Below are 12,558 nucleotides of genomic sequence, written 5' to 3' on the forward strand. Positions count from 1 at the left end.
TTCGTAACTGTCTAAATTACATGCAATCATCTGAATGAAGGATTGCACTTTCCATGAAAGTGTCCATGGTCACGGCCACAGAAGCACTGCATATGACGAGCGACGCTGGAAGTTGGCTCACTGACGCTTCTTTCTCTTTCTACCTCCGTGCTTATATCGACATCACGAAAATAAGAAGTTCCGATGCTTTCTTCGGGGTTGCGTCATGACACCACTGTAAGTCGAGTGGGATTTCGTCTTTCGACAAAACAGACATAGGATTTGTCGATTGGCCTATCCTTCGCTCGTCATGATATCACGTGACTCGACCACACCGTCGAAGTACCCGTTCATATTTAATATTTGAACTTCGGTAGACGTCCCGCCGCCTTCGTCAATGGCGCTGTTAGGCGCCAGGCTCGTCCCGCTTCCTGGTCATTTTTGATATGGATCACGTGTTATACCATTGGCAGCTTCTACTGTCTTTGGTGATACTGACGGCTTTGGCTTCAAACGTTTTAACAGATCTCGAAACCATTCTCGCCAACGGAGCCCTTTCTGCGTTCAACTCTGGTTTGAAAATTTATCGGCGAAGTTTGTGAAAACCTTACACCAAGCGCATAATTTTGTTCTCCGGGTGACGAGATGTAATTAGATCAATACCAATTTTTCACCGTCACTGACTTTATCGCCCCAGAGTCACGTTTTTTGTTACATTCGGCGCCCAGACTGCGATGGATGGCGTAATGATCAACGACACATCGTCACCGACGAGCGGGTACTACCCCGAGAACAACTCCACTTCGCGTGACGATTTTAGCCGCGCCGGCTACACCAACGTCGCGATAATCCTGGGCGTGATCGGCTTGTTCGGCTTCCTGAACAACCTGCTGGTCATCATGGCCTGGGTCAAGAACAAGTCCCTGCGAACGCCCGTAAACATGTTCCTGATCAACCTGTGCATCGGCGACTTCACCGTCTCCGTCTTCGGCACGCCCTTCGCCTTCGCCGCCAACGTAGCCGGGAAGTGGCTGTACGGGGAGGTCGGCTGCTCCTGGTATGCCTTCATCAACACAGCAGCCGGTGAGTAAATACATTTTGAACTGAAAAGATGCAAGCCCCTCAGGGTAAACTGTTGAATTGTTGATTCATGAATTTTCATGAGATTTCATCGGCGTTACTAACGTTTCTTTCAACCTTTGTAGTACATATCTAGCTTCGAAGCAGAATGAGTGAAAACAATAAAGCCAGCTTACATAATACAGAAATACCATGACTAACTTTGAAGAGGAGTAAATTATTTTCTTTGCAGGCAACACCAAACATTTGCACTGAGCCTCGCATAGAGTTGTGTTTCATTACTTCATTACACTAAAACTCGCACTTGCATGTTCACGCTACATGAGTTCATATTCCGTTTGACCTGGCCATTGTTATTGCGTTCAAAATCACCGACATTTTAGGAGGGTTGCCAAGGAGCCATTTCCCTTTACTCGCGTTTTTTACTAATGTGGACCACTGGTAATGATCTGACACATGATGTTCACGGTCACAGGCTGTGATTTGAGTCAACATAGCGGCAACACTGTCAAAATGAAGAAGAAGCAAACTTCAAAATAAAATTCAAAAACTATTTTACAAGTGTATCAAAATACGAGAAAAATAGAATAGCTATGAGCAATATGTATGTAGGACAAACTATACCGATTGTTAAAATTTAAGTCAATTAGATTCGCCACGGGTAACGCGTAAACAGACGCAGGGGTTGCTATCGAAAACGTGGTAACATCGTAAAAATTAAACTACAACACGATTGGAATTAATTTGGGATTATTGGATTTTCATATTTGTCAAATTTCTCGAAAGTGTTAAGTGCCGTATAGCTGAAAACAAGTGTTTAACGTAAAAAGAAAGGCAGATGAGATTACATTTGTACTGTGAAATTGACATTACTTCACCACCCAATTTTCCAAATTAGTTCCAATCGCAGAGAACCATACATATCAATCCAAAAAACACCAAAAACAATACAAAACAAAAACAAATGAGAGAAATTTGAAAACATGACTTCCAGCAAACGAAACGCCCATTTCATGCTACAACGCCGGGCTTTGGTATCGAAACTCTTTAAATACGTTAATTAATATTTTGCTGCATATTTTATGACCCATTTCTATTACATTTTATGATCGTGTTACGTTTATGCTATGATAAGATATTTTGTGAGGCACCATTCGGATTTAGGCAGTGGAACTATCAAGAGGACTCGTTATGTTTTTGAAGTCAATCGCCAGTTGCTTTATATCTGGCGTCGGGGCTTTTTGCTGCGTCGAGCTTTTTTTTTTGTCATTTGTTTTGTTTTGTTTGTTTTTTTCGTCATCTGATGAAATAAGTATACAGTACGATACGATACAAAATGCTTTTACATATGTAGATATTTTTGGAAATGTCTGTTTGACTACGTATGGTGATTAAAATCATATTTCTTGCAAAAAAAAGCGCCAGTAGAGAAATCGGCCATAAAGGATTACTAATTCGGTACGAAGAGTTGAACATCAATGTGCTTCTGAAAGCGTCAAAAATGTGTTGAACCGTTTGAGCACGGTACTGACATCCAAATGGCGAGCGTCGCCCACTATGACAGGTACTCGAAAAGCTCAGACCACAGATGCATTTTAGAAATGGTGGGGCAAGGTATACGCCTCGGGGGAAAGATACTCGGAATCTCAAACTTTTACAATATTTTTTCCGATCGACAACTTATGGACGCTCATTTTAAAGCTATTGGTGTAAGAAACACTTTCACCGTCGTAATATGTTCCCCCAGTACCAAAATTTGCACTGTGACCCCGATTTGTATTTTTGATTTTGAAAGAGAATGGTTGAAAGATTCCTCGAGGAAAGTTTGAGCAAAAATTTAAGGCTTTCGTTTCGAGGCGCGTACTACCTCAAGTTTACTCTGAAACGTACTGCCGATCATAATGTCGGTATTTGACTTGTAAGATGAATGTTGCGACGATCAAGGGCGGTGACTTTTCTCTTTGCTTGGTCAACTTTCGGGTCTTTGTTCGGCGTAGGGACCATCTTGCACAGATGGACTATGAATTTACTAGTAATCTATCAAATGCCTTCCACGCCCCTCTGGTCCTGAAAAATTTGCAGGCATGTCTACTAAGCAGTGCGAGTCTGTGACGCAATATCTGATGGAAATCAGTTAGTAGCAAAGGTGAAAACGTTAAACCTGGAACTCAGCCTCTGTACGCTTAACCATAGACTAGCCCTATAGTCGCTTAGCATTTTTTTTTGCCTTTTTATGTTTTAAGATTGCATTCACAAACACCTCGTGGGGGGAGGGGGCGAGAGATTCCAAAGAAAGTTCTAAGTTTTTCTTCAAATGCCCCCTAAAATTCACAATGCGTTCAAATCCCCATTCTGACTCGTTATGGTAATCTACATGTAAACTATTAAATATTTTCCTTGACAAAACTTGCTATATCTGTAATATGTAAGTAAGATGTATATATGTATATATTTAAAGTGTCGTTAAATATTAACTTTTAGGCTGTAATAAGTTTCTCGATAAATAATAGTGCTCTCTGTACTACAATTTCAAGCCAAATTATAGATGTAACAGCTTTTGTCCCTTTTGTGACTATATAAAAAGGTTTGGAAACAAGGTAACTTTCTTAACCTGTCAGGAAAACGAGACACAATTAACATATTTTTATAAAAGGGACATTAGGTGTAACTTTTGGCCAATCAAGTATGTTTTGTTCTGTGTATCAACCGCAGTTTCTTGTTCTACTTCCTACTTCATGCTGGAATAACAGAATTCTGTTTGGCAAATACTCTGTATATGCATGTGTAAGGAATGTAATCATGTTATTGATGACAAATGAATTCTAGCCCGGACTTGAATTCAATTTTAAACGATAGCAATGCTGACTGTACACATATAGCTGTGCTGGACGTTTCATCACGCTTCAGGGAGTAGAACAAGAAACTGCAGTGGATACACAAAAGGAAACCACCCAAAAATTAGCTAAACATGATAGCATTAAAATGACAACCAAACACATACTTCATATCAGTCAGAAACAGTTTTGTTTCGAGTCCCCCCCCTTTAAGGCCCCCAAATTCTTTCAAGTGACCTCAACATACCCTCGGTATTTTCAAGTCCCCCGTCAATTCTCCCGCCCCCTCCAGAGGTGGGAGAAAAGGTTTTTTTGTCTCTCATTCACTGACCTGATTGGAAATGCTGGGATTGTGATGCTCTGTCTTCAAAAAAACGAGTAGGCAGTGCGCCGAAACTCTGCAGCACATGGACAGATACGTGTATCGTGTGACGACGTGATCAAGTGCAGTTACCGCAGTTTTTTGGGTTTTTTTGAGATTTTCCTCTCTGCCCTCTGTGTCTGCTTTCCGCCATCAGCGAAGACGGTACGCCTCTAGTTTCGAGTCTATCACCATAGACCCCATAGGGTTTATGCCGTCATCGGCAGATCTGTGGACAGCAACTCTGGAGACGGCGCTCTCACAATTGTATAATATTATGCTCATTACCGATCAAAAGATATCCCATTTCTCGAGTCTCGATTTCATTGCAAAAAGGGGGGGGGGGGGCAATGCAACTGCTTGTGCGGTAATATGTAGGACGAGTAAACCTACTTAGAAACCGTTCGTTTATTTATATAACACCAGGAAATAACGCAATTTCACGCAAGTCTCTTTACAAAGCTGACAAGCAAATTTTTTCCTTGATTTCGCCTATCTGGATAATGCATAACAACACTCAATTCAAAAAAAGGAAAGGAGAAAGAGCAGGAATTGACAAATAAAGTCATTGTTACCGGAGGAGCATCGCAACGAAATTGTTAAAGGGTAATTTCCGTAACGTTTCTGTGGTAGGAACTGAAATATCTTACAACATAGATGGTTGCCGATTTTCTTCATCTGCTACCTCTCAATTGGCTGTAGAATTTTACAACGTGATCGTGCGATGTCTTTAATATGTTTATGCAGGTACCAGCGCCATCATAACCCTGACAGCGATTTCACTGGAGAGATACTACGTAGTTGTGCATCCGCTTCAAGCCCACAAGATTCAGACCGTCCGGTTTTCCACTCTAGGCGTCATTCTCATCTGGCTGGTAACGCTATGCATAGCATTACCCCCGGTTTTCGGGTGGGGACATTACGGGCCAGAAGGACCTGGGACATGTAAGTGTGGCATGATTTACAAATGTCTCTTTAATGTTAGTCTAGAGTCTCTCCGGAGCTCGGCCAGAGTTGTAGCTAGATATGCTTCACACATACCTCATATTCTCTCGGCATTGTTGCCAGTCCGCCATCGAGAAGTGCACTTCTGCATGCGCGCAACCATGGTTCCTAATCTCGGACTGGCATCGTGAATGCGGAAAATTACCCGACATTGGATTTTCGCCTAGATTTGCCGTACATGATCAGTGAAATGAAGTTACCACAGTAAGGACTTGAAGTCTTGAAGGTGTTACGACCTGCCGACGTTATTTTTTTTTGAGGGTGGGTGATTTATTTTGTTGGTTTATGACTTCTCGCCAATTTGTCGTGTCGAATTCCATTCTTTTACCTAAAACCGGCCTTCGACCTCACAAACCCGGCCTTCGAGCTTTAATCGACCGTATTCAAGCAAGGATGTAGCTCCTATTGTGCTAAGTACCATGACTTCATTCTTCTTGAAAGAAAGTCAAATTTACTCACAAATAGTGACTTTGATGGTAGATATGTCTACCATCAACATTAAGCGTCCATGTCTACACAACTGTAAAACAGTAATGCAAACGAAAAATGTACAAAGAATGTTTTGAAAAACAAAGTGACAATAACATAATTTCAATAGCGAAGTTTAAGCGTCAACATGAGTTCAAGGCGTATCCTTCACCACCAAGTCCCACCAGTCCCGAAAATATATCCGTTCAGTTGCATCATGATTTGATACCCCTTTACCCCCTTATGACGCGACTTTGCTTGGGATGTCGTACCTGTTTCGTAGGTGTGTCAGTTTTTGAACTTTATTAATCTGTTGCAACTTATTCGTGCACTGTATCATCATCGACCTCATCTTCTGAAACTATGAGTTGAATATTGGCATCTCTCCGAAGCTTCCTTCTCTCATCAAGTCTTTCACAAAGCTTCTTCTTTGGTGTGACGGTTTGAGTGACGTCGTTTCTGTCTGTTCATATCGTCTTTTAATCTGAGATAGAATTTCTTCCGTAGCTTCAACCAACATTTCATCAGGGTCGGAATTATCTGAGGTTGTACCGGGATCATCACTTGAGTCAACACTTTTTCTCTAGCCATAACTTCATCCAAATCAGCCCGCTCTGCTGTTTTTCCACCTTTGCTGTTCTGCACATGGGTAGTTGTCTAATCAGTTTCCATCACATTCGTCGACATACTGTTTAGGGGTAATTTTACCATTCTCCTCGCGGAGAGGGGGCACGTCAGCACGATTTGCCGTGGGCGCGCAACCACGGCTTTACTTTTTGCATTTTGGTAACCGTAGTGCGCCCTCTAGCGAGTAGAAACCAATTTATGCATCTTGGGTACTCACTGTATTTTATCTGGGCAAGGGATTGGACAAAAATGCATACTTGAACTCCCCGGCCCTACCCATTGATATATATTTTGTTAAGTATATTCCGATCAAAATAAAGAAAAATTATGAAAGTTTTAGGATTTGGCTCTCGATTCCGCTGCGAATTTTAGGCGCTGTAAATAAAATTATTTGTTTGCCGTCCGCGTGCTGGTATAGGTTTTTTAGAGAAAGTTAAGGAAACAAACACAATGTTAATACTATTATAAATAAAAATATTATAAGATTATAAAAAAATATTATTTTTTCAAAGGAAACCAAATGAAAATATGTTAATACACTTGTGTGTTTTGTCTGTGTTTGTTTTTTTCCCTGGCTGACTGGTAGGTTAAATCCAAGGACGGCAAACAAAGAATTTTCTTGAAATGGCCTCACTGGCGTGACGGGAAAACGTGATAGGAGGATTGTACAAAACAAAACAAAAAACGTTTATCGCGAACTTCATCGTGCAGTCGTTAGAGCGCCTGGTACATCTGCCAACTTATGGACTGTCGTATCTTGTTCCTCTACATGCAGGCTGTTCTGTGAACTGGGAGTCAGAAGAGATTGTGGATGTCACCTACATCATCTTCATCTTCACGACGGTTTTGCTCATCCCTCTTACGGTGATCATCTACTGTTACGTCAGCATCTGTTACGCTGTTTATAAGGTGAAACACTTGCTCATGCTTTTCGCTGCAAAAGTTATGACAGAGGTCGTACGCTGACAGCCAAGTTTCTGTATAACAGGGGGAAAAGGGTACTTCTTCCGCCTACTGTAAAATTGAGTGCTTGAAGTGCTTGGGTGAAAAGTGCGGGAAAAGAACTCGAGTTTATAAACGAACTCCTCTCCATAAATTTGAGAAGTGTTCACTGGCTGAAGTCACATATCGCTCGTTTGTTTGTTATTCTTTGCACACATTTACTCGTCAGTATCGTTTCATTTTTGCAAAAGCTTAGACTTGCTCCAAGTCTGGGGCACATGAATATATAAACAGGATAGATTGAAATATTTAACCACAGCAGACTGATTGTTTTAGTGGTGGGCAATTGCGTAGATCGTGGGGTGCACGCTATACTATAGGCAAGCCAGTAGCTGCTACCGGAGAAAAGCTAAGCGACGAGGGCCAGTCGAGTCAAGCAAAAATTAAGCATCTCATCGTAAGCTTTCGACTTGAAAACTGGAGTGACGGGAAAACGTGATCGGGGCAGCGATAATAGTGTAACGGGTATGTCTTTGCAGTCCTAATTATTCACATTCGTATCATTTAGGGCTGTCAATGCTTTTCAGTATAGAAGCGTACAATTATCGATAAACCGTGTACGTAGTTATGCGTGCGCAACTTTATCAGAATGCCAGAAACTGTTACGTTTCACTTTTTTCACAATGTTTGTCATTAAAAGGTCAACTACAGTTTCTTGTTCTATTCCTATTGGAATACGCTTAAACACCCGCCATTTAACGTGTCCACACAGCGTCTTTACGCGTTAATAGCACTGTTATTGTTAATGTTTGGATTTTTGTGCGGATCAGGATTCATTTGTAAAGAATTAACGATGCAGCCTGCACATGTACAGGCTAAGCTGACGAGCTGAATACTGTGCATCTCAATAGTGAAAATTGGTGGGGAAAAGATCACCAAAAGTTATAGCTACTGGCCTTTTAAAGGGACACAGTCGTCGGAACTGCGCCTGTGCGAGTTTCTTGTTTACAAACAATGTATTTCGTACACAATATCCTCATCATCATAGCTGCAACATTTAAATTATACGATGTAGATTATGACAGACATGTTTTAACTTGTACCTTGGATACAGTGTTTACATTGGTCGTATGGGTTCCATACGTCCTTTGAGTGCAGTTCCGACGACTGTATCCCTTTGATCAATAGTAGCCTTGATTCACATTAGGTCAAATATGAATAGAAGCTAAGTAGCAGATATTTGTCAACAAAAAAGATAAATGCGAGGTATATGAATATAATTATGTTTCCTTGATTTACTTTGCAGTCCCATCGAATGTTTACGTCGCACTCAAACAACCGAGTCAGGTTGGAAATGAAGATTGTGGCAATGACTGTCCTCTTGGTGGCGTGCTTCCTCATCTGCTGGAGTCCGTACGCCATCCTCTCCCTCTATGTGGCCTTCGGCAATGCTGACAAGATCACGCCGACGGTGGCGTTCGTTCCGTCGATATTTGCCAAGACGAGCACCATGTACAACCCGGTCATTTACTTCGCCATGAACAAACAGGTTCGTGTCAAATTTAACTCCTTAAAAGTACTTATTGAAGAATATGTACAGGACATATTAACCGGAGACTGGAGCTGCTTATACCAGTATGAAAAAAAGATACAGGACAAGGGGTAGGGTGGGGGCGGGTTCGGTCGAGGAACTCAAATATGACCGACTCATGCATATATGGAAAAAACGCCTCTCAACAACAATAACAACAACAAAAAAACAATTACAACAACAATTACAGCATCCAAACAGACAACATTTGAATCCTCTCTGCAACAACACCCGGGAACACAGTACACTAAATGTTATTGGCTCGCATGCTGCATTGTCAGTTTTCTTTGTAATATGACGACGACGACGACGACGACGACGACAACGATGATGATGATAATGACGACGATGATGGTGATGACGATGATGGTAAAAAGAACAACAACAAGAGAACGAACGGTATTGATGAATACTCGGGTCGATGTTGAGTTCGAGGTCAAACGATCCGGAGGGAGAACTGAAAAAAGTAGACTCAAAGCAATGTTATTTTGACCAGTATGACGGCAATCTTTTATGTCGAGTATTGGCATGAAGCAAACCTTTATATGCAGGAGAGGCCTGGCAAAATTTCAGTTCCGCTGCAAACGCTGCCAAGAGCTCCCTGTAGAATCTGTAGGCGGTGTACGTGTCTGTCTACATCTCAGTGTGTAAACGTTTGTTTATACGTTATATCATAGAGCTCTTTTGGTAGCTCCATGGTTATATCAAGTGTCTCTTTCACATACGTACATTAATTCTTGCATATCAACATACATACAGGTGCGCGCAGAGTTGCAATCGAAGGCCGAAGGCCGAACCTCGTACCAGTGTAAAAAAAAGAGAAGGTATGACATGACAAATCTGCGAGGAATCCAAGCCCCTCAAAACCAACACAATATAAAACATCTGCCCTAAAAATAGTAACCTTGGAAGGTCGCAAATAAGTTCAAACGTTTAAATCTGTACCCTTGTAACTGCATTTTGGCATATGCCAAATTCATGCGAAAGTTCACTGTCGGGCAGTCCTACGTATCTCTCGTTGCCAGTCCGCCATTTCGCTGCGTTGGGGATCATTCAAGTACAGAGGATTTACGAAAGTGGAAGTAGACATATCAATGCAGTGCAATGGCGGACTGGTTACGTGGGATACGGAGAATTGCCCGAAAGTGAATGTTCGCATGAATTTGCCATGTATCAGTCAAAATGCAGCTACCAGAGCAAAGATTCGAACTTTTGAAGGTATTTTCGACCGTCCGATGTTATTTTTTGAGGGCAGATTTGATTTTGGAGAGATTTGGACTTCTTGCCGATTTGTCATGTGATAACCTTCTCTTCTTCACACTTGTACCGATGTTCAGTCTTCGGCCTCACACTTCGATCCCGGGCCTTCGATCGACTATCCAAGCAACGCTGCATGCACCTGTGCATAATGTAGATATTTATTCCTATTTACAGTTTCGAGAAGCTCTTTGCAAAATGATCTGTTACCGGCGGGTCACCATCGATATTATGGAGGACGATTTAACAAGATGCAGCAGCCACAGAGCTTCGTCAGTCAACTCTCCAGCCGTCATAGCGCCACCAACGTTTCTACTGAACGACAGCGAAGTCATGGGCGATTTTTGCGCGGTGGCGCCAAAGCCAATGACACCACCTATGTTTAGGAAGCTATCTCAAGGATATCCTAACACGCTCAACCCGGAACAGCTCGAAACTTGGAATTAGAGGGCCAAACACTTTTCTTGCGTCCAGAGTCGAAAGGATGCATGACGAACATTTTGGAGTACAATAACATCAAATCAACATTTCATTTTCTGTAAGTCCTGTCAGAATGAATCCACATTTTCCGCTTTCACTGTCCGTAGCAAAGTAGACGGAGGCGGCCATAGCGCGGTCACCTGTCTTTGGTGTCCCTAATATCCTACTTTTATTGGTCATTTTGCTGTTGCTTTCACTTTATGAATATTCATGTCAGTTCCTTCACCGTTGTTCCCTTGCTGAGCACTGTGAGCACGTGGCTCTGAAAACCAAGATCTCCGTGAACACGTACACGCGGAGACCATACTGTCAACCTGCACAACAGCATCACAGACGCAGCTGTACGATGCTGAAGTTAGACTCGGTTTCGGATTCGGTTTCGGATTCAGTTTCGGATTCGGTTTCGGATTCGAGTGACTGAAAGAAATTTTATATTTTCAGTCGATTTCGTTAAAATGTGGAATACTTTTTTTTTCACTTGGAATTTATTTTCGTTACTTTCGCTGGACCTTTTTTCAGCTAAAATAAAATAAAATCAGACTAGACAAAATGAAAATAAGATAACAGTGAAACAATGAAAATATTTTCAGCTGAAATAAATTTCAGTGAAAATAAATGGACCATAGTACTCAGTACATGCAAAGATAAATACTTGTCATCAAGAACAAGTTTTTAATGGATAACCGGTCGGCATATGTAATATATATTTCACAGCATAAATTGTAGCATGTATTCATGACATAAATATTTCACACATAACCATAACTTCTTAGCTTACAGTTCAAAATTACTAAACACTTTCGGCACTAGAGCAAGAAACTATGGTGCATGTGCATGACTACACAAGTCAAAAGTGTCCACCTCAATTATTAGCATTATGCAGTTAGGACTATTTAAAGACATACAGTCACCTGTAATCTAAATATGCCCAATATGGTCAAAGGGGCTTTCCTTGGTATTCAAAATGCCCATGTGAGGGCGCTGTTTTTAAAAAGCGGCCACCCGCTTAAAATCTGTGATTGGTTAGATTTCTCTTTCCATTGTAACTGTGGCAAAATTGGAACAGGTGACAGTATACCTTTACGCTAATAGTACTACGCACAATTCAAAGAAATGCATTCAATGCAATCTTTATTACACAACATATTAACTGATAGTTTAGTCCGGGAGTTTAGTATAGTACATGTTGATCAACATCAACCAAAACATCAAAGTAATACAACACATTACACCATGTGACACACATTGTGACAAATAAACAAATTAAAGTATAAATGTTTTTGTAAGTGTTGTTTTCCTCCACTTACTTTCAATTTCGAATTAAAGTGCTTTGAAGTTTTCTGTAATTTCTATTTTTTTAACCATTTTATTTTATTTTGTAAATAGATGCACACAATTTATGCCGACAGGCAACCCATTAAAAACTTGTTCTTGACGACAAGTATTTATCTTTGCAACATACCGAAGTACTATGGACCATTTTATTTTCACTGTAAAATAATCACAATCATACCAATCCATAATCCAATAACACTAGTCAGAATTCGTAAGACAATAGTTGTAAACATAGACACAAAACAGCACAGAACAGACAGAAATTTATTTCAGCTAAGAATAGATTTTCATTGTTTCACTGTGATATATTTTCACTTTGTCTAGTCTGATTTGATTTGATTTTAGCTGAAAAAAGGTCCAGGGAAAGTAAAGAAAATAAATTCCAAGTGAAAATAAAGTAATCCACATTTTAACAAAATCGGCTGAAAATATAAAATTTCTTTCAGTCACTCGAATCCGAAACCGAATCCGAAACTGAATCCGAAACCGAATCCGAAACCGAGTCTAACTTCAGCATCGTCGCAGCTGTGCATTCACTGCCGGAAGAGGGCGTCTAGCAATGCTAGAGGCCATTGCGTGGCCACAGTTTACCAGTCCAT

At 41.0% G+C, this 12,558-nt stretch overlaps 1 protein-coding gene across 1 annotated transcript; it reads left to right on the plus strand.

Annotated features, from left to right (window-relative positions):
• Positions 1–251: 251 nt before the first annotated feature.
• Positions 252–11,229, plus strand: LOC139149877 (visual pigment-like receptor peropsin). The gene is made up of 5 exons (XM_070721883.1): positions 252–1,062; positions 5,002–5,199; positions 7,130–7,263; positions 8,603–8,845; positions 10,322–11,229. The coding sequence occupies exons 1-5, from the start codon at positions 714–716 to the stop codon at positions 10,589–10,591; spliced, it is 1,194 nt and encodes a 397-aa protein (XP_070577984.1). The 5' UTR covers positions 252–713; the 3' UTR covers positions 10,592–11,229.
• Positions 11,230–12,558: the final 1,329 nt, after the last annotated feature.

This window comes from Ptychodera flava, chromosome 14, assembly GCF_041260155.1.
Source record: "Ptychodera flava strain L36383 chromosome 14, AS_Pfla_20210202, whole genome shotgun sequence".
In the NCBI taxonomy this organism is placed as follows: domain Eukaryota; kingdom Metazoa; phylum Hemichordata; class Enteropneusta; family Ptychoderidae; genus Ptychodera; species Ptychodera flava.

Coding starts and splice junctions, on each gene's coding strand:
- LOC139149877 (XM_070721883.1), top strand. CDS start 714: ATGGATGGCGTAATGATCAACGACACATCGTCACCGACGAGCGGGTAC. Junction 7,264..8,602: donor TCTGTTACGCTGTTTATAAG/GTGAAACACTTG, acceptor TTTACTTTGCAG/TCCCATCGAATGTTTACGTC. Junction 8,846..10,321: donor ACTTCGCCATGAACAAACAG/GTTCGTGTCAAA, acceptor TCCTATTTACAG/TTTCGAGAAGCTCTTTGCAA.